Source organism: Myodes glareolus, chromosome 10 (assembly GCF_982192425.1).
Source record: "Myodes glareolus chromosome 10, mMyoGla1.1, whole genome shotgun sequence".
Taxonomy (NCBI): domain Eukaryota; kingdom Metazoa; phylum Chordata; class Mammalia; order Rodentia; family Cricetidae; genus Myodes; species Myodes glareolus.
The window spans coordinates 12,257,512-12,280,133 of NC_142035.1; the positions used below are offsets into that span (position 1 = coordinate 12,257,512).

The following is a 22,622-nucleotide window of genomic DNA, read 5'->3' on the forward strand; positions in this document are numbered from 1 at the left end:
CAAGCTGGCCTCAAACTCAGAGATCCACCCGCCTCTGTTTCCTGAGAGCTGGGATTAAAGGTGTACGCCACCACATTCGGCTTCAAAATGTTTTTCTAGGAGGCTGGAGAGATGGCTCAGTGGTTAAGAGCATTGCCTGTTCTTCTGAAGGTCCTGAGTTCAATTCCCAGCAACCACATGGTGGCTCACAACCATCTGTAATGAGATCTGGTGCCCTCTCTGGTCTGAAGGCATACACGTAGACAAAATATTGTATACATAATAAATAAGCAAAAATTTAAAAAATGTTTTTCTAAATAGAAAATATCTTAAAATTATATCTATTTATTGTGTGTGGGGGCCAGAAGACAAGTTGTGGGAGTCAGAGCGCTCCTTCCACCATGAGGGTCTCAGGGACCGAATGCAAGTCCTCAGGATTGGTGGCAGATACACCTTTCTCTGACAAGTGATCTCAATGGCCAGTAATAGTTTTATAAAACATATATTTACTCGACATGTAATTGACCCAGTGCTACTACACAATAGGCTGAGGTGTGACACTGTTGACACTGTGTGATGGATGGCAGGAGCTACTGTGGCTCTTTAAGGGCCTTGCTACAGGGCTAAATAGGTTCTGGGCTCCCTGGAAGAGCTTGGCTGCACCCTAGTTAACAAACAGAAGGCTCAGAGATATATGGCTTTCAAACTATGACATCAGGCCGGGATGTAATTCAGTGGCAGTGTGGCATGTGTAAGGCCCTGGACTTAAAGTCCAGCTTGGAACTCACTATGGGTTCTCCTGCCTCAGTCTCCCAAGTGTGGAGTATAGGCATGGGCCACAACACTCAGACAGAATTGAATGTAGGAGCTGGAGAGCACTGGCTGCCTTTCCAGAGGACCCAGGTTCAAACACTCCCAGCACCCACATGGCAGCTCACAACTGTCTGTAACTCAGTTTGGATCAGGAATCTAACACCATCACACCAATGTGCTTAAAATTAAATAAATTAAAAAAAAAGAATTGAATGTAAACCATGCCCCAGTCTGAACACATACACATAAAAAACCCGCAACACTGTATGAAAAAGAATGAACATTTCCATGCCTCATGTATCCAACTACATAATTGTTTGTGTTCTATTCTCTCTTTCATTTAAAAAAAAAACTCTTGATTGCAAACTGCTACCATTTTTTTTAAGATTTCTTGTCCAATTAATGGCACTGGAACAGTGTTACACATGCAGCCACTGACCAAGTTTGGAGTAAAGACAAAGGAAACAGCATCAAGGCTAGCTCCATAAGCTGACCAGCACTGAGCGCACCATGAGAGGCAGCACTGGAGGCTCCCAATGAGCACCCCTTCCTGTGTGCCTAACACCTACTGCTGTGTGGACTAGACATCATAATGTCCGGTCTTGACATCTTAGGAGTTCTGCAGAAGACATATGGAGTGGACCCCTGTGTCTCCTGGTAGAGCATCTAATACTCCTTTACCTCAACAGAACAGAACCAATCACTGTGACCAGATCACAGATGTGTGTCAAGTGCAGGCTGGGAGGCAGCAGCAACTCGGTTTCCAAGAGCTCCAAGAATTCACTGAGGAGAACCAGATGCTGCCTGAGGGGCTCCATGCACAAAGAGGCATGAGGAAAGGCAGGGCTGTCCACTCACCTTTCACAGCAGATGTGACCACATCCTCTAAGATGTCCTTCACCACCTCCTGGGCTCCATCATCAGTGCCTACACACACCACAAACACGAACACAGACAGGGTGTTTCCAAGGAAAGAAAGGAAGGAGGAGATTATGGCAATGGCCTTCTAGAGTCCTGCTTTAAAGCGCAGAGGTACAAATGCGTTCCCTCCACTGCCATCTGCCAGCAGAGAGGACCCCCTCAGATGCAGAACCCAAGGGAAGGATCCGCTTGGATTTCAAGGCTCACTCTCCAGAGCACTGAAACCCTGTCCAGTCCTCTGCTCCTACTTATGACCCAGCTGCTCAGCCCAGGCCATCCCAGCCCCAGTGAGAACCAGAGTTGATTTGGCTTCTCTGTGGCTGCACCAAGCTCCTGACCAAGGAGCTCTGGCGAGTGCCATGTTGGATTCCCTGAGTCAAGCCTGCCTAGAACTCAGCACGAGCTTCCTAACCTGACACTTGAGGATTGACTGAATTTCAGATGAAATTATTCTGCTAAACGGCAAATGTTTAACTGGAAAGGGTCCAACATCTCTAACTATTAATTGTTTATGTTTTAAAAAATTAGTTCCAGAGAGGTATTTATGGAGCAAACAAAATGAACAAGCTCTGACTAGAATATGGAAATGATATCACAGGTTAGAAAATACCACATTAAGCAAAGGCATCATCTTGAATGAGCAACAACAAAGAGTGTGAAAGTGCTTGCCTCAGTGAGGACTCTCAGTCCACCACCGCTTCTGCCAGACCTGAGCTTGGTCTTTGAGGTTCTGGGGAACAGTGCTAAGCATGTTCATCTTCAACTGTCACTGAACACCCATAATCAAAACCACTCACATGAGATTACTGACATCATATCCCTCTTTTGGAGCAAAGAACCTGAACGAAAACTAAGAAATGACCCAGTCACAACCAAAAATCTTCTAAATTCATTTCTCTATCTCAAAACCATGATTTAGAATGGATTACAGTTACCTAAGCCTCTGGTTGAGTTTTCACACCATCCTTCATGATTTTACCCCATTTACGCTCCACTTACATCATCACAATGCAATGACATTCAATTTACCTTAAACAGTGAACAAATATCAACATAGCAAGTGCTAATTATATTGTAGCAATACATGCTAAAGTGTGTAACTATTAAAATACAAATTGCTCACTTACCACCCATATAAATATTAAGGTTAGATATTCCAGAACTGGCTTTTCCACCTTCTGGTATGGGGGACTGAACCAGGGCCTCACATAATGGACAAATACTCTACCATGGAGCTCCACTCTAGCCCATGACTAGATACTTATTTTTGTTCATTCTGTCTTTCTCTCTTTCTTTTGTTTGCTTTTCAAGACAGGATTTCTCTGTATAGCTTTAGAGTATGTCCTGAAACTTGCTCCATAGACCAGGCTGACCTCAAACTCACAGAAATCCACCTGTCTCTGCCTCCTGAGTGCTGGGATTAAAGGTTTGCGGCACCACCATCCAATGACTAGGTATTTCTAGGTTCCTGTTTAGTTCCAGCACACTGATGCTAGGACTTCATAAAATTATGCTGATCATTTCTAAGCTGTACTATCTGCTGCACAGTACCTTGTTCACAGTCAACGTCCAAGGAGACATGTAGTCATATCATCAGAGGCTTGGGTGGCTCAGTGTGACCAGAGGCTATAAAGTGATATGTGATAGAAGTAGGTGTGTGTCATTTCCTTGCCAATTGCTCATAAAACCATTGAATCAGTGACTAATAATTGTTAACCAAAAGACTGTTCAATAAGTAACACATCTGGCATCTATTAAAAAACCTGATGCCAAAGCTGGGTGGGCGGTGGTGGGCACACGCCTATAATTCTAGCACTCGGCAGGCAGAGGCAGGTGGATCTCTGTGAGTTTGAGGCCAGCTTGGTTTATATATTGAGTTCCAAACAGCCAAGGCTACATAGTGAGACCTAGTCTCAGGAAGAAAAGAGAGAGAGACCCTGTCTCAAAACAAACAACAGTAAAAACATCTCTGAAGTCAGGCCTGGAAGGAAGCGGGGGTGTTAAGGCTGCAGCACTAACTACAGGGACATTTAAAGCAGAAAGATCACAAATTAAAGAACCCCTTTAATTCCAGCACTTGTGGAGGGGTAGAAGCAGATGGAGCTCCATAGGTTCCAGGCCAGCCTGGTCTACTACACAGTAAGTGCCAGGACAGCCAGACCTAAAAAGTAATACTCTGTCCAAAAAAGGAGGAAGAGGAGGAGGTAGAGGAGGAGGCAGTGGTAGTAGAAAGAGAAGTAGAAGAAAATGGTTCTTTTAATAAAAGACTAGAGAGAACTGTTTCGCACAAAAGTAGATTCAATAGGGGCCTAAGGTGAAGGCTCTAGAGATGGTGTGCTTGGCCTGCTTCCCAGTGTGGAGATTTAAGTCCCTCAAGCTCCCAAGCTTCCACCCCTCACCTGTAAACTCCAAGTGAGTGTGCTGGGAGAAGGCATTCATGCCCCTCCTAAGGAGGACTGCTCATTCCTGTCACCTCTCTGGCCCCAGAGACTAAATCCATAATGAAAATTTCTAATTAACCAAAAAGAAAGCACTTTCAATTCGCTAAAGCCTTCACTATTTCTCATTTCCAAAAAGAACAGCAGAAGTTCCACATCAATATGGACGTCCCTTTCCTTATTGCAGACTTTCCATTTAGATGGCAGCAGGGTCGCCCATACCACTCCTCCACTGCAGACACTGCTCCTGTCCTAACACAACAGTTGGCTCTGTATCCAAGGGCTCCACACCCACCCAGTCAGCAACATGCAGACAGGGAATAGTTGGGGAAAGCTCATCTGTACGAACAGGCAGAGGTACCACCACCATCATCACTGGCAAAACAATACGGTTCACCACCTGTACAGCACTGACTTGGACAGCGTAGCCTGATTCACTATGAGGAGAATGAAGCTAACATACAGAAGAATGCCACACAATGATGCTCTTTATCACCATGACAGACAGTAAGAAAGCCAACACCATAAGACCAGACTTCATCCTTGACCTTGGTCCAGGACTGAGTCAAAATAAAACTCCTTTTTTCTTTATAATTTAAAAAAGAAGCTGGGTGGTGGCAGTGGCATCATCAGTCATGTGACTGAAGCAGAGATGACATCAGCTGAAAAGACAGATCAGATACACTATGTAGAGCAAACGCCGTGAGTAAAGAATTAGAATCATCCTGGAAGACAAGGTTTTGAAAGCTGACGGCTTTTGAATCTGGTTCAGCCACTGGCTCAAGAAGAGATGCAGATATTCCAGGTCATCACCCTCATTTTTTGCTTAATAAATCATTTACTATCTGATTATAACCATATCTTGGCATATTATGTTTAAAAATGGAAACAAAGGGCCAGTAAGATGACCTCCTGCCAAGCCCGACTCCCACCAGTAGGAGCCTCACCTCTACAGGTGCTCTGGGGCACATGCTCATCCATGCTCATACACAAGTGCACACAAACACACAAATCAAAAAAAAAAAAAAAACTAAAGCAAACAAAAAAATCAAGTGAATTTTGCTGGATGACTAGAAGACAACAAAGCTGTCTCCATGCCATCAACCTACCTGCCCATCTGGTGTCCTAGCTCCTCATAGGGGCTATGCATGGCACCAGACTGCCAAGTACTAATAATCAATCACCTAGTTGATTCCCTGTGGAGACGAAGGGCCCCAAATTGCACCTACTGTGCTAAGGCTGACAGGAACAGCAGCAGGCAGTTCCATTCCAGAACGTCCATCAGGCCTCAATGGCTGTGCCCCAAGTAGTCAACAGAAAAGGGGAGGTCAAGAAAAAGCCCAGAATAGACAAGCTACACCCAGGGGTTTCCTTAACCGGTAGACCACACTTCCCAGTGTGTCCCAAACCCCAGGAGGATGCCCACTCACCCCTGGAAGGCTCAGTGGAACCAGAGAATGATGAACCTCTTTCTCGGTTAGCCTCTCCATTTTCTGAGCTCACTTTTCCTAAGCCATTTCTCACATGATCACCGTTGGGCAATTCTGTTTTTTCAGGAGTCGTTGGTTTGCTCTGGGCCTGGCTCTGTTTCAATCGGCTGAATTTGGGAGATCCTGCTGTGGCCTGGATCACAGGGGACTGAGGTTTAGACTGTATTGGTTTCTCCAATTCTCTGACTTCCTGTAACTAAAGCACAATAGAGAAGGATTCCATCTAAATGGTTCTAGCATCATTGTAAGAAACAAAAATTACACAGCCTATTGTTTCAAAACTTTCAACAAGCTAATAAAACTTAAGTACTGTTTTCCTGGGCACTGGAGTTAAACCTAGGGCCTTGCATATAATAGGCAAGGGCTCCACCACTCAGCTATATCCCCAACTCAGGAAGTTAAGTCTAAAGTAGACTTAGAATGTGATGACCAAACTATAAAAATCCATGCTCGAGCTGCCCTCTGGTTTTAAAATCGTAAGTCTCAGGAAGGGATAAACTTCTAGGGCCAGTGGCCCTGCACATGCATGAGTTGCTATCAGCAGGATATTTGGCCAGCCCAGCTGTCACTCACCACTTGGTTTTCCATGCGGGTAAAGATGACATTCAGCATTTGGGTAAGTGTGGCCTTGGCGGTGGTTTGATTGATGAGGTTTTTGCTGGCCAGATAGATATTGTAGCATGTCCTCACTGTTTGCAGGATAGTGCCCTCATGGATTTCAATGTGTGGGGACGTCACAGCAGTCAGAAGAGCCTGAGACAGCAGAAATGGTCACCTTCTAGAATGCCCATAATCCCCCTGGCCAAACCTTTCTAGAATAGTTGAGGTGTCCTGAAACTTGTTATATACAGGCTGGCCTCAAACTTTCAGCAACCCTCCTGCCTCTGTTCCCCAAGTGCTAAGATCACATATTTGTACCAACACACTCAGCCTGATTTCTCTAAACTCTCAGATGGTCCTTCAAAATCATCTGGATGATTAATACCCAGAGCCAGTTTCTTATTGTTCGGAGTTTAAAAACCAATTGCTAATTCCCTAAAATTCACATCATTTGAAGTAATTAAGCTGTGTTGAAATAGGTGTTCTAGTGGCTAGTTTACAAAAAAAAATTTAAGTGCTTGGCAATGGTGGCTCACACCTTTAATGTGAGCATTCAGGAGGCAGAGGCAAGAGAATCTCTTAGTTTGAGGCCAGCCTGGTCTACAGAGTGAGTTCCAGGATGGCCAGGGTTACACAAAGAAACCCTGTCTTGAAAAACCAAAATTAAAAAAAAACAAACCCAAAAACCTGAAAATTCTAAATGCTAATATTGCTTTAAAAAAAAACCAACAAAATGAAAACTAGACTGTTCCCTCATAAAACACACTCCCTGACTTCATCCACAGGAATCATGAGTACCAATGTACCGAGGCTCCCAGTTTCCTATCGGGTTCAAAAAGATTTAAGACAAGTTCACTCCCACACAGCTGAGATGCTCAGGAACTAAGATCTGGAAGGAGACCTTTATCCATCCCTCTCATTCCCTGACACACTGGTGGTACCAGTTCATGCCAAGCCCTTCCTGACAGTAACCATGGAACAGGGAAGAAGAGCTGGGAAGAAGACAGGAGCAGGTTCTGGCGTTAAGAATACCAATGGAAAAAAAAAATGAAAGTAAGATATATAGAAGTAAGAAAAGGAAAAAAAGACCAGAAGCAAAAGGTAATCAGGGTAATTTAAATTAAGAAAAGATGGCAAGAAACAAGCCAAGTTAAGACCAGACACTCATAACCAAGAATAAGCCTCCGTGTGTGATTTATTTGGGAGCTGGGTGGTGGGCCCCTCAAAAGAGACGAAAGAGCCAAATGAGTAAAACATCACACAATAGTGGCTACTCTACATTGCTTCCGTGTCAATGCAAAATTTAGAATAAGTCTGTTAACCACCTAAAGAATATTTATTGGAATTTTAACTAGTCTTGGAACTTGAAGATCAGTTTGGAGATCTTTTTTGTTTTGTTTTGTTTTTGCTTTTGTTTTCCAAGACAGAGTTTCTCTGTGTATCTCTGGCTGTCCTGGAACTTACTCTGTAGACCAGGCTGGCCTCAAACTCGCAGAGATCTGCCTGCCTCTGGCTCCCTGAGTGCTGGGATTACAGGCGTACACCACCACCGCCCAGCTCAGTTTGGAGATCTTAACTAAACTGAGTAGTCTGTGCCTGAATAAAGTGAATGTCATCACTTATGTGGATAATTCTTTACATTTCTCAGTGCCATTATATAATGTTCAGTTTGAAGCCTTTCATGTTAAATTTATTCCTCAGCATTTTACATGTTTTGATGTTATTTTAATCCTTTTATAACATATATGCTTTTAATTTATTTTTCTTGTTTTACTATGGACTAAAATCTAAGTAGTATTTTAAATAAAAATTTAAAATAAAAAAATTAAAAAATAACAATACAAAACAAACAAACAAAAAAGAATACCAATGAAGACTTACAGAGCAATGGTTGGCTAGAACCCAGAATCTCCAGAGAATCTCAAGCAACTAAGTTCTCAGGTGATTAGAGCATTGTGGGTGGGACTGTTTACTAGGGACATACCTGGTTCTACTCCTCTGGAATTAAGATATGCTCGTAAGTCACGATGCTAACAGGAGCTCTATGTAACTCTTCAAATCTTCTGTTCCAGCTCAACATCACCCAACCAACACATGGTAAATTAAAACCCCACATTCCCAAACCTAGACCCTGCAAACAGAAATACCTTAATTATTTGTAGCTGAACCCCTTCATCCGTCTGAGGGCCCTGAAAACAATTGCAAATGGTTTCAACAATCCTGTCGATCAGCCGCTTCCCGGGAGCTCCACTGTCAGGGGCGTTGCCAGTGATGTGTCCATATGCGATGAGTTTCTACACAAAGAAAAAACAAAGGTTACAAGTTTCTGCCTAGCTAAACAAGACAGGAGGGATGATGGTCTTGAATGATGGTTCATATGGCAGCAGCTGCTCCCGGGAGCCAGGCAAACACAGTTGTTCTGAGTGCAACTTCTAGCTATCTCCCAGGGGATGAGCTGCCTTTCAGAGGCTACCTGCCTGTAGCACCTTATACTCGACCTGGACCATGGCAAAAGAGAGAGATCCATGAGACAAAAGTCAGAGTGAGCTCTATACCTGGCTGAGATTCAGACTCATGTAGAGGAGCCTGTAAAATCGCAGTCTCCTGGACCTCAACCCAGACCTACTTGAACTGAAGCTCAGAATCTATTCTTTTCTCAGCTGTCTAGGTTATTCTAAAGGTCAGCCACCATAAGGCCCAGACTTCTAAGGCACACTGTGCTTCTGGGAGCTGGTAAGGATGTGAATGTGCTGCTGTTCCAGATGTAGATGTGCTTCCTGCCTTTGCACGTGTTCCTGAGGTTGCCCACAGAGCCACCACCATAGTATTAGGAAGATGGCCACCCTGCAGAAGCCTGCAACATTTCTGAGTGGCTTTCTTCACCACTAGCTACAAAGCACCTTCATTCAATAAGCATAAAAAGATTAAGAGTGGCTTGAACCAGGCAGTGGTGGTGCACACCTTTGAGGCAGGTGGATCTCTGAGTTCAAAGCCAGCCTGGTCTACAGAGTGAGTTTCAGGACAGCCAAGGATACACAGAGAAATCCTGTCTCAGAGAGAGAGGGAGAGAAAGGGAGAAAAGGAGAGAGAGAGAGAGAGAGAGAGAGAGAGAGAGAGAGAGAGAGAGAGGCTTAAAGCAGAAACACAGTATACAATGGGATTACAGAAGGAACAGAATGTCTGCCCCCTCTACTGTTCAAGCCTAATTCTGGCGCCTAGAAGGAAGTGGGTAGAATGGAAGACACGCAAGAACTGTTCACCCCCACCCTGACCTGCTGCACTGGGCAGGCTCCTGAGAGGGTGGGGCTGGCTTCAGGTGGACAAGTGCTTCTCCCTCTTGACACTAGGGTTGAAGTTGTCAGAGCACTAGGATGTGGGTGGATGAGTCACAACTCCCAAAATAACAAGGTTGGAAAAGAGTGCCTGGACCAGAGGGCAGCTTGCTGCTTCAGAATCACACCTGGGTTCCATGCTGAGCACCAAAACAAGAGAAAACAGGCTTCCAGTTGAACATGGTTACACAGGTTCCCAAGCACTTGGGAAGTTGAGGCAGAAAGATTATGAATTTGACGCCAGCCTAGGCTACATAGCAAGCAAGAGCTTGTATCAAAACCAAAAACAGGGCCAGGTGTGATGGTCACACATTTTGAATTCCAGCAACTGAAAGGCAGAGGCAGGCAGATCTCTGGAGTATATAGTAAGTTCCATGCTAACCAGGAATAGATAATGAGATCCTATCTCAAAATTAATAACATTAAATAATTAACTTTAATTAAGGGCCGGGGAAACAGTTCAGTTATGAAGTGCTTGCCACATAAGCATGAAGATCTAAATTTGATCCCTAGCAAAAAGCCAAGTGTAGTGAGTGATTGACATGGCCTTGTAATTTCAGTGTCAGGAAGTGGAGACAGGCAGATCCCGGAGGCTTGCTGGCCTGACAACCTACCTTATTACTGAGCCCCAGCTGCCACTGAGAGACCCTGCCTCAAAGTAGACAGCTCCTAAAGAACAACCCAAGGATCATCTCCTGCTTCTACATGTACCCACATACATGTGCACAACCCACCACGAACACATAAAGCCAACCAACAAAAAGAGCTAAAACACAACATCTGTGATATAAATAGGACAACCTAGGCCAATGATTTCCTACAGGCTTCACTGGGATTTAAAGAAAACAACATTCTACTTTTTTTTTTCTTTTGAAACAGAGACTTATCTACACCAGATCCTCAACTTTTAATCCTTCAGTCTCTATATCCTGAGTCATGGGATTACAGGTTTGTAATACCTTGTCCATTCTATTGTGCTGGAGACTGAATCCAGAATCTCATGCAAGTTAGACAAGCACTCTACTAGCTGAGTCATATCCCTAGCACTAATTTTGTATCTAATTTTTAAAAAATTATTTATTGGCCAGGCAGTGGTGTCACACGCCTTTTATCCCAGCACACAGGAGGCAGAGACAGGCAGAAACAGTGAGTTTCAGGACAGTCAGGGCTGAACAAAGACATCCTGTCTTGAAAAAAAAAATTACTATTATTTTTTATGTGTGTGGGTGTTTTGCCTACACATATGTCTGTGCACCATGTACATGCCTGGTACCTGTGAAGAAGAGGGCATCAGATCCCCTGGAACTGGAGTTACAGATGGTTTTAGCCACCACATAGGTGCTGGAATTGAACCCGGGGCCTCTAGAAGAGTAGTCAGTGCTCTTAATCACCCAGACATCTCTCTGCTCCGCTGCTCTTACTGCTTTTGAGAAAAGGTCTCACTGTGTAGTCCTACCTGGCCTCCATCTCACAGAACTCCACCTGTCTGCCTCTACACAACTTGCATTTAATTTTTATCTTGACCTTTTAAAAGTTCTACAGCGAACAAAATTTAGTAAGTTAAAATTTTAAGTTAAAATATACTAAACTATATTACAAAAATATTAATATACAACCAGAAAAACATTGGCTTAGGCAAGACAGGTCCTGCACTGGGGTAGTGTGGAAAGGAGCACAGGACTCCTAGGATTGCAGAAGCTGCAGCAGAGAAGTCTCTAGGCTTCTCCCAGCAGGAGAGAACTGTGCCAACTGTGCTTATCACAAAGCAAACCCTACAGCACCTTTGTCCTTGTCACCTCTCCAAGATAAATGAATAATAAGGCACAGTGTAGGTAACTTCAGTTGGCTTCACTTCTCTCAAAATTGGACTTCATCCCTAGATTCTGGCCTTTGGTTTCCAGGACATGAGTTTCCTCAACTGCCAGGAAATTCCAGTCAAGCAGGCTTGACAAGGCAGCAGAGGGTGAGCTCCCTTGCCATTCAGTCTTCCAGGGTGCCCATCCACTTCCTAAAATCATAAAAGGATAGTACACCTGTATACTAATCAAAGAGACCCCAGTAAACCTACTAAACGTTGAAGAAGTCCATTCAAAAGGAGAACTATACACCTTAAGCCTCAAGACTCCCTGAGAACTGAAGGTGTTTGAAATCATGGACACACAGAGTTCCAGGAAGACACTAATGTCATCATTGGAAAGCCACGTCACAGGGTGACAGTTAAGCAAGGCTGATAGGTGTGGTAGTACACGACTTTAGTCCCAGCACTCAGGAGGCAGAGGCAGGTGAGTTTGAGGCCAGCCTGGTCTACAGAGCGAGCTCCAGGACAGCCAGGGCTACAAAGAAAATCCTTTCTTGAAAAACAAACAAACAAACAAAAAGAGCAAAGTAAGCCATCTATCCATAGAAGACCAGGAACTGAGCATACAGGTCAGGAGGTCTCCACTGCAGCTACTCACTGAAGCTCAATGGTGGGATGGCAGCCTCAGATTAGCAAATAAACATGCATCTCTCTGTTGCTATGACTGGAAGCTATGTCCCCCAGATCCATATTCTTTCTTTTAAATGTGCATTAGTATTTTGCCATGGATTTCTGGTTCCCTAGAGCTGGAGTTTAGAGACAGTTGTGATCTGACATGTGGGTGCTGGGAATTAAACCTAGGTCCCCTCGAAGAGCAGTCAGTGCTCTTAACTACTGAGCCATCTCTCCAGTTTTCCAGATCCATATGTTTTAGTCCCAGAACCCAGTGACCATTGTGGGGCCCTCACAATGGCTTCTGTGCTTTAGAAGAAAAGACCAGAGGGCTAGCTGGTACTCTAACACACTAAGGCACAGTGAGAATATGGCGGTCTACAAGTTGAGCCAAAACCCTCACCAAATCAGCCAGGGCCTTTAACTTGGACTGCTCACCCTCTGGAACTATGAGAGAGCTGGAGTTCTGTAGGGCTCAGTTATCACAGCCCAAACTGAAACAACTGTGCTCCAACAAAACTATCCACAAAAGCAGACAACAGACCAGAGCCTGCTTTCAGATAAGATCTTAAATGTGGGTTATAAAGTCCTACATACCCACCAACCCTGTTACTTAGAGGGCAGGTGATCTTCTAGCTGGACTAGCCACTTTTTTAGCTAAGCCTCAGATTCCTTGACTCTAAACAAGAATGAAAATGGACACCTCAGAAGGTTCTTGCGAAGCTTAAACAGGTGATCGAAATGAGGTACCTGGGCCAAGGGTGGGTTGGGGCGAGAGAAAGTCCTGTGAAGGGTATGAGCTATCGATGTCTCAGGACATCGATGTGTTAGCCATCAGGACCAGTTTCCAAACTAAACCTTGTCATGGGGAGGAACAACTAAAATTAAACTATGTCAGATTTCCTTGGGAAACATTCACAACATCAAATATCTTAGGATAGAAGTGGGACTGAGCCTGCTATTTAAGAATTCTTGGCTCATTAGATCCTTCACATAGGACAATCTGTACAGAATTATCTGGAATGAAAGAAATAGTTTTTCATTTGGAAGAACAGTTTTCGTGGGAAAAAAACCAACCCTGTCATCAATTCTAAAGTGTATGCATATTAAAGAAAAGAGATTAATCAAGCGAATACTAGATTGAGGATGCCAAAAACATGGTATGCCCCGCCACTTTGCAGTTCTTTGCCTTGGCAGACAGAACTAATCAATGACAACATTCTTTCTCAAGAAATGTGGGTCTACAAAAAAAAAAAAAAAAAGAAATGTGGGTCTACATGAGGCTTCACGGCCTTTTAAACACACTCTCTAGACAATCCGAACAGCATCTGTTCACAGCTCCCTGCTCCAGGATACAAGCAATACTTCTGCACTGGCAGGACTGCCCACTAAGCTAAGAGGTGGTCAGGAACCTGAGGTAATCTAGAAAAACAAAAATCAGAAAGTACGGCTTAGGAACTAAGGCATCTGAGCTGTCCCATCTCTTATGACATTGTCAGACAGGCTCCCCACTTCTGCATTTCTATGTCCTCAGCAGTTAGGGATCATCTGAGGACACCATGGAACTCTAACTGCGCTCAGTCCTCATTTTCAGACTGCTGCTTTCAAATACACTCACTGACTCCTCACTCAACGTATCTGAAAGCCCCCAAATCAGAAGCGTGGGACTTCTGTGGTCACTTGGAGGACAGTGACAACCCTGAATCATAGCAGGGGACAAGGTGACACTGCTTTCTTTCAGGTATTCACTGTCTTTTCTGTGATGTTTTTACAGCAGGGCTTTCACAGGCTTGTTCTTTATGCTCTTGAAAATGCCCCCCTAGTGTGTGAGAACGCGCTTCCTAGCATTAAGGAGCAAGAAGGCTGGGGCTGCCTTAGAATTGTAGGTGTTAGACTTGGTTCAAGAGTGCTATCAATGCTGCTGGCTGTGAAGTCAATGTTAATGAGCCAATGGTACATATTAAGAGGTGTCCTTAAATGAAGTTACAGACTCATCAGCTGGCCCAAATTGGAGACCTGGGAAACCCAAGCCTTCATTTCTCAGGGCGGGCTAGTTCATAGAAACTGTAGATCGGAACTACCACAAATAATCAGGTGTGACTGTACCTGTTTCTACACATACTGATTCTGCACATTAATTCCATCAACAATGAGGCTGGGAGCACATCATATGCCCATGTATATCAAACACAATCGACCTACAAATACTACACTTCTGAGGAAATGTGTAATGTAACTAAGGAACACAGAACCACCCCTTCCCACCAACATGAGATCTTCGCAAAGGAAGATTTGAACGCTTTTGCACCACCACCTCCAAGGGCATCCTCAGTGCCAGAGCAGCATGGCTATGGGTAAGAAGAGCCCGTGGCTCTGAAGGGCCCCTTGCACCAAGTTTACATGTGGTACCTGCAAGCAATCCAGGGATGTGCTGACCACCCGGGGGGACTTGGACTGGCAGGCCAGCTCGAATGGAAGGAAATACTTGTCGGCTTCAATGAAGTTTGCCTTTGGCGGAGCTGCAGCACCAAGCCTGGAAAAGAAGAAAAGGTGGAAAGGAAAAATGAAAAAATAAAAAAAAAGAAAGAAAAGGAAAAAAAAAAAAGCTCGCTTCTCTCCACTTTACTCTATTTCCCACTCTGCTTGTAAGCACTCAGCTCAAAGTACTGCAAGCTCCATCTTGGGGTGGCTACGAGCTGACTACATGTAACTTGAGAAAGAAAACTCCAGAATGTCATGTGCAGAAAGCAAGAGCTCTGACTTATAATGGACTCACTGGCATCATGGACTGACGCTGCTGCAGCCATGCCAGAGCCAGGTTTCTAAACTATGACTGGCTGACTCCCACCATCGAGATAAGGGGCAGGTACCAGTGCAAGTTTCCCCTCTACACACAGGACAAGGCTTCTGCCTCCTTCTCAAGATAAGGTTAAAGGCAACTTGACCTTCTTTAACCTCCCTCCAAGTACACAAGCCCAGACCAGGAGTTCCACCCGTGCGAGCACTGTGCTAACAGGGGTGTGCTGTCCCTTTAAATATAAGAGTAAACATGCGTAGAAAGGAGTTCCCATGGCCGTCATCTGAAGTACTCCCAAAAGGAGGAAGCACTGCTGCTTACCTCTGCTTTTCTATTTCTGCTTTAATTTCATCTGGTGGAAGAAGAAAAAGCATATTAGGAGCATGTAACACTTACAGAAAAGGAAGATTTGCTACAGGCATCTGGAAACCACTGGAAAGAGTACTTATGAGACTATGCAACATTCAAATATACTATAAAGTGAAGCAAGGACTTATCACAGCAGCAACTGCCAGCCCATGGGAGTTACTGTGCTAGGCATGAGTTCACTTAATACCCACAGGACCCTGTGGGTGGGCACTACTGACATCCTGAAGCCATCCTGTGCATGCCTCTACTCACTAGATAACAGCAGCACTTCCCATCTCCTGAGTGTGGTTTGTGATAAGGTCTTTCTATGCAGCCAATGTTAACTGGGAATTCAGAATCCTCCTGCCATGGCCTATGGAGTGCTACTAGCAGGTACTAGCATGCTCCCTCACAGTCCTGAATACCAAGCGGTCCTGAGCAAACTCCCTCCAATGAGAATGAAAGATTTCAATGAGGAAACTCAGACATAGTGAGAACAGAGAATTTCCCCACATTAAGAACTGGGGGTAACTGCCAAGGCGGTGGTGGCACATGCCTTTAATCCCAGCACTGGGAGGCAGAGGCAGGCGGATCTCTGTGAGTTTAAGGCCAGCCTGGTCTACAGAGTGAGTTCCAGGACAGCCAAGGCTACACACACACACACACACACACATACACACACACCCTATCTTAAAAAAAAATCCAAAAACTAAACTGGGGGAGTCAGAATTTGAACCCAGGTCATGGCTCTGTGGTCTACATTCTATCTTCTCTGCATAGCAGGTGTATGGTAAAATAGTTAACACAAAACATCTAACTATGCAAAAAACCATACACAGAAGACTGGAAACAGGGTAAGAGAATACTGAAACAAGATATCGGAAGTTATCTAATTAGTGGAGTTATCTAATAGTGGAGTTATCTAAACAGTGATGTTTTATTTATTCAGTAAATTGGGGGAAGGGCAATAGTGTGTATGTGAAAATCAGAGAACAACTATTGGTTGTCGGTTCACTACTTCTACCAAGTGGGTCCCAGGTATTGAACTTAGATCACCAGGTTTAGCAGCAAGCAGCTTCACTTGATGGGTCATCGTGCTGGCCCAAGTTCCAGTTTTTTTTTTCATATTTTTTTCTACTTCTTTCATGTGTATGGGTGTTTGCCTGCATGTATATCTGGGCGCATGCATGCTTGATGTCCAAAGAGGCCAGAAGAGGGCAAAAAAAAATCACCTGCAACTGGAGTTACAGACTGCTGGGAGCCACCATGTAGGTGCTGGGAATCAAACCCAGGTCCTCTGCTCAAGTCCAGTGTGGCTCAGCTAAGAGCAACAAGCAAAGCAGGCCAGGATACATGGCAAGACTCTGTATAAATCTTAGATTAGCAAACAAAAGCCAGAGAAGGTTCAGGTAGAGGAGGGATGAATCCAGGAAATTAGTCTAGAGAGCCCATGTTCATAAGCTCATATGTCTCCAGCCCTCAAAGCATGCATTGAGAATTAATCTGTAAACTATAAACAAAACATAAACATAGTTTTGTTTTCACTAACACAAACCACAAATGAAAACCACAGGTGCTTTTCCCACTCTGGCAGCTCTTCCAGCTGGGAGCTGGTTTACAACTCAGGTATGGAATCTCCCAGTCACCTTTCCCATCAGGACCAGGGGAAAAGTATACTCTGGTTTTCCTAAAGGGCTAGGGAAGTCTCCGGCCTTCCATGGACAGCAAGCACCCTACCACGGGCATATATGCTGCAACAGTCGCCTGGGGAAACATGAGGCCTCTCCCTTGAGCAAATGCTACCAGGGAGTTCAAGAAATCTCCAATGGCTGGGCATGGTGGTGCACGCCTTTAATTCAGCATTCAGGAGCAGAGGTTAAGTGGATCTCTGTGAATCTGAAGCCAGCCTGGTCTACACAGAGACTTCCAGAACAGCCAGGGTTAGGTACAGAGATCATGTCCCCCAAACAAACAAACCAAAAAGCAAATCTCAGATACAAATCCCACAATCACAGACTTTTAACTGACCCTTAAGTGTTAAGAATTAGGAATTGTTGCACTTCCTAAACGACTTCTGTTAAAGAAAAAAAAAAAAAAAAAGCACCCTGAAATCCTGTCCACTCAGCACAAGGGCACAACATGGCACAGATAGACAGTGCAATACCTTCGTAGAAGCAGGAAGCTCCCGAGCCTGCCTACCATGGGGCAGCTTAGACTGGCCATGAGTGTAAGGAGGAAGGCAGGACAGAAGCCAAGGTTAGCCAAGAGATAATTGCACAGGCCAGTTAGAGTGCTGGGCCCATGTGCAAATCATCCAGGCAGAGAAGCAGCAGCAAATAGGCTGCCAGAGCCTTTTTCACAGGCTGGACATGTCCAAGAAATGGTTCTGGTGTCCATGGTTCTAGCTAACTGTTGGGCCCTGGATATACCATGGTTCTAGCTGTTTAATGGGCCTCGGATATGCCATGATTCCAGTTGAGAGGTGGGCCCTGGATATACTATGGTTCTGACTCAGACAGGCCTTGGATATACCATACCGTGGTTCTGGCTGAGATGAGCTCTGGGTATATTTAGAGAACACAACTGTTTTCTCACTAAAAAGAGGGAGAATAAGGAACAAGGGCAAGTGTGGGGTAGAACCACAATGACAGTCTGTGAGTGTAAGATTCAAACACAGCCAGGTTCCAAGTCAGACATGGTCAAACCTGTCAGCTGAGTGGTATCAGGTGAGTCATCAAACCTCCTGAATCTTGACTTCCTATTGCAAAAATTTTGAATGACAAGAAGCAGCCCCAGACCCCAGAGACTGCAAGATGTCTTGGGTGGAGCTAACTGTATGAGCAACCTCAGGAAAGAAGTCTTGCCACAATGTGACAGGGGTAGAGCAGGCACACAGCACGTGGCCAGTGTCACTTTAGCTCTTATCTTAAATCAAAAGCCGGTAGGAATGCACACTCTATTGTGCCCTGAAAGAGAATACTTGGGGCAGCTGCTGGCAGTACTAGCAACAATGCTGTGTACTCTGCAATCCAGGGTGGCAAACAAGATCCATTCATCAGCCAGTGTGACATATATGAAGTCCACAGTCCTTTCAGTGGGGACCTCTTAGCAGGCCACCTAATCCAGGGCACCCACACCCCACCCATTTAAAAATATGATGACGGGGAGAGCAGTATTTACCAGCAGCAGTAAATGAGCAGGTTGCAAAGAGGGAGAAAGGGCTGGGCTAGGGCAGCTGCAGCTAGAAAGCCACAGAACTCCCCAGAGATCATTTCTGGGTGTTGCCATTACCTACAGAAACAACACCCTCATTCACTAGCAACCTGGCAGCAGGCTCACACTCTCCTTCCCACAATGACCATCACAATCCTCACATCCAACCCTGCCCAACAAGTCCACCATCGGTCAATGCCCTCAGAGCCCAGAGCATCTCTTCTAACAGGACAGTCACATATCCCTGCTATCCTAATCAGTCCTGTCCCCCTTCAAGTCTCTCTCAACCACCTGTTCCTCCACCCCAAATCCACCTACAATGGCTGACACTCTGAATCTTGGCCCCGTGAGGAACTGGTACACTTGCAGCTTCTTGCTAGCCTCTGTACATGCCCTCCTCTCCTTTCAGCTAGCCCACCTATCCACATGCTCCCAGAGGACTGTACTCTGGCCTGCCAGCCCTTCCTATGACTGATCCTTCAGTTTTCCTCTTCCTACATTTTCCAGGTGGAGCCCTTCCGCAGGACTGCTGTCGGAATGAGGCACTCTGCAGCCATGATGTCTGACCTCTAGTTTCAATTTCTGGCACAATCCCATCCTCTGGTGACCTGTCTCCACTTAAGCAGACATCCAAAAACATGCTGGTCTATGATGTTGCCATCACCAGCCTCAGAGAGAGCCTGAACCCTGTCAGCCTGTCCCTCCCATCCTGTTTCCACACCATACTTTGCTCTCCTTAGTCTCTCTCACTAACTGCCATCATGACAGCCTTCCCTCACAGCTGGGGTAGCAGCCTCTCCTTCACAGAGAAGTTAGAAGCTATCACAAGGAGACTCCCTCAACTTCCTGTTAGCAAGCCTACAAAGGGACCTGCCTGTGCCCACCCTCTGATCCCCTTGTGTGGGGGTGAAGCACTCATGCCTACCTGCTTCCTTGGGGACTTCATGTTCTCAGGACTAGTCACTCTGACCGCTTCTCACCACAAGGTCCCATCACCGCCACACTTAATTGCCTAACTATTCTGCTTCTGGTTTTTCCCTTCCCTGTCTCCCACCATATAGCTCTTCTCTACACAGCAATCAGAAGAACTGTCTTAGAGTGTGTGACAGTTAATACTGTCAACTTGACAGGACCGAGAATCACACAGTAGACAAGCCTCTGGGCATACTTGAGAGACTGCCTACATTAGGCTGGCTGAGGCAGGAGGATCCACCTAACTGTGGGCAGTACCATTCTACAGACTGGAGTCCTGGTGGAGAAATGAGAGACAGAGAGAAAGCTGAGCATCAGCAACCACTGCTCTCTGCCTCCTGGTTGTGGACATGTGACCAGGGCCTCGAGCTTTGGAAACAATCAATGCACTGGACATCAAACTGTGACCCGAAACAAACTCTTCCTTCCAGAAGCTGCCTGCTGCAGCAAGAAAGTAAACAAAATATGATAAGTGCCTCACAGAGTGGAGCCAATGGCCTTCATTTGCTCAGCTCTCTCCCATAGCATAAAGTAAGCTCAGAATCCTTATGGCTGCCAAGCCTCTATGATTTGACTTCTCTGGCCTCCCCATTCACCACAACTCTGGATACCATCCTCCACCCCAACCATATCCCACGACTCTCCTTTCAGTCCTAGGATCACATGTTACCACTCTAAAAGGCCTTGCAGCATCATTAACAACTGCCACCTAGTAGCAACCTGCTCCGCAGCTCCCTAACTCTTTACGTTTCACTCTGGTTTCCTCTTCTCATCTTTCTTCAGAGTACAGGGCACCCTTGACACACTATGTGTCAGCTCCTTTACACCCGCTTTCTCAGCAGGGGAGAAACCCTATGACAAGCCTGTCCACAATGCCCACGAGAATGTACAGAAGCAGGCCCTCTGTGTGGGCTCAACACCTGTGCAAATCATTCTTTTCCTTTCCTGTATTATTTAACCTCTCCCTTTGTAGATCCCTTTTCAATGACATTTAGAAAATTCCAAGTGTCTAATGGGACCAGAATTTATCCCTAGTGCATGAACTGGCTTTTTGGAGCCCATTCTCTATGGAGGGATACCTTGTTCAGCCTAGATACTTGGGGGGAGGGTCTTGGTCCTGCCTCAAAGTGATGTGCCAGACTTTGTTGACTCCCCATGGGAAGCCTTACCCTCTCTGAGGAGTGGATGTGGAGTGGGGTGGGTGGAAGGTGGTGGGAGTGGGAGGAGGGGAGGGAGTGGAAACTGGGATTGGTATGTAAAATGAGAAAAGATTATTCTAAAATAAATAAATAAAAAGAAAAAAATTCCAAGCATCTTCTACCTTAAAGAAAGAAAACTAAGTCGGGTGGTGGTGGTGGCATATGCCTTTAATCCCAGCATTCACGGGCCTGAGAAAGAACCATCACAAGTACCAGGCCCACCACCACTACACAGCAAGATTGCTTTAAAACCAAAGAAAAGAATTAAGCCTTCCATGGGCCACCCTCCCCCTGACAGCAGCCCAAACAAAGCCTGTTCTCACTCTGTTTCCTCATCTCCCACACTTACTTCTGACCACAAGGATTTCACCTGCAGCACCCCACCCAAACAGTTCAAGAGGCCACCGGTGACCACATGTCCCTAACCTGATAGGCATGCTTCCACTCTCCATCTGACTGGCCTCCCTCAGCACCCAGAATTTTTCTCTGCATCTGCCCCGCGCTTTTCACCGGTTTCTGCTCTAGCTCCCTCTGCCCAGGCAGGAAGAGCTGGAGGTCCTCACACCAGGCCCCCACCCACAGACTGGAATCTGACTGAATTCCAGTCTCTAGACCAGGCCTCTTAGGGATCTCAGGCTTATCTATGCAGTCACTTCCTATTTCAGGTGTCAAACAGGATGATGCTAGATATGGTTTGTATATAGCATGTACTCCAAAGGATCAAGTTTTTTTTTAAAAAAAATATTTATTTATTTATTATGTATACAATATTCTGTCTGCATGTATGCCTGAAGGCCAGAAGAGGGCACCAGACCTCATTACAGATGGTTGTGAGCCACCTGTGATTGCTGGGAATTGAACTCAGGACCTTTGGAAGAGCAGGTAATACTCTTAACTGCTGAGCCATCTTTCCAGCCCCCAAAGGGCCAAGTTTTAAAGACGTGGTCCCCAGATGGTAGAGCCAATCACTGAGAGGTGATTAGCTCGTGAGGGTGCTAACTGCACAATAGGTTAATTCACTGGTGAGCTCATCCATCAAGAGTGGGCCTGGCTGGAGGCCAGTAGAGGGAGTGGATCACTCAGAGATGTGCCTCTGAAGGCTGGCTTCTTCCTGGTGCCTGTTTCTCTCACCTTCCTGGCCAGCTCTTAACCCACCACATCCTTCTACCCTGATGCTCTGCCTCACCTCAGACCCAAAACAATGAAACTAGCCACAAACAGTCTGAAGCCTCTGAAATCATAACCCAAAATTTTCCTCCTTTAACCTGTTTCTCTAAGACATTTGCCACAACAATGAAACACTGACTAATGAAAGTCCAAAGGCAGATTTGGGTTCCAGCTCAGATGAATCTACCCCTCTCTTCCTCCCCATATGGTCTTCCTCTTTCCATCTGATAGTTCAGATCACTGAGTCAGCAATGTGGAGCTGGCTGAACAACTCCAGTTCTTAAGCCCTTAGCCAACTCGTCATCAGATTACCTTAGCTCTCCTTTTCAGGCAGGCCAACAATCCTTCACTTAGCTCTGTTTGCGCTGTCATCAGCCCAAGCCACCCAACCACTCACCAACATGATGCTAACTATCTCTTACTCGATCCCAAGCAATCCCTTTAGCCTCTCTGTAGTATGTGAACACTGGTCAAAGAGACTTTTCAAAACACAAGCCTGACTGTGCCAGCACATTTCCCGTTTCAGGCTCTTCCATGTCACCCCACCGCTTTTGATCACGATCCTATGGGTCTCTGACCAGCCTCTCCTACCTTACTCCCAAGTATACTGTGCCTCAGTCACATGCTGCTCTATCACAAAGCCTTTTCTCAGGCTGGTCCCTCTACTGAAGTACCTCCCACCCAACCTCTGTGTCTGCATTCATCATTCAGATCTCGCTCCTCCTTCGGGCCGCCACTCAGGTCAGTGCCCAGTGCTCTTAAAGGGCAGGCTTCTTGCTGGCATGGCCCAGAGGGTGTGACTCTGGCTGCATCAGAACACAGTTTATTTTATTCCCCTTGTTTATTTTACTCCTCTGGCATTATGATCACAAGACATCCCTCT

General features: G+C 45.5%; 1 protein-coding gene across 3 annotated transcripts in view; it reads right to left on the bottom strand.

Annotated features, from left to right (window-relative positions):
• Arfgef2 (ARF guanine nucleotide exchange factor 2) overlaps positions 1 to 22,622 on the bottom strand; it is an 81,549-nt gene that overhangs the window by 50,726 nt on the left and 8,201 nt on the right. For 2 of the 3 annotated variants that reach the window (XM_048441110.3, XM_048441109.3), the window contains exons 2-7: positions 15,162 to 15,192; positions 14,453 to 14,576; positions 8,389 to 8,535; positions 6,215 to 6,394; positions 5,582 to 5,837; positions 1,651 to 1,719 (exon numbers count right to left, since the gene is read on the bottom strand). In XM_048441110.3, coding sequence (XP_048297067.3) covers positions 1,651 to 1,719; positions 5,582 to 5,837; positions 6,215 to 6,394; positions 8,389 to 8,535; positions 14,453 to 14,576; positions 15,162 to 15,192 — 807 coding nt within the window. The remainder of the gene's footprint in view (positions 1 to 1,650; positions 1,720 to 5,581; positions 5,838 to 6,214; positions 6,395 to 8,388; positions 8,536 to 14,452; positions 14,577 to 15,161; positions 15,193 to 22,622) is intronic. The other variant, XM_048441111.3, reaches the window with a different exon arrangement.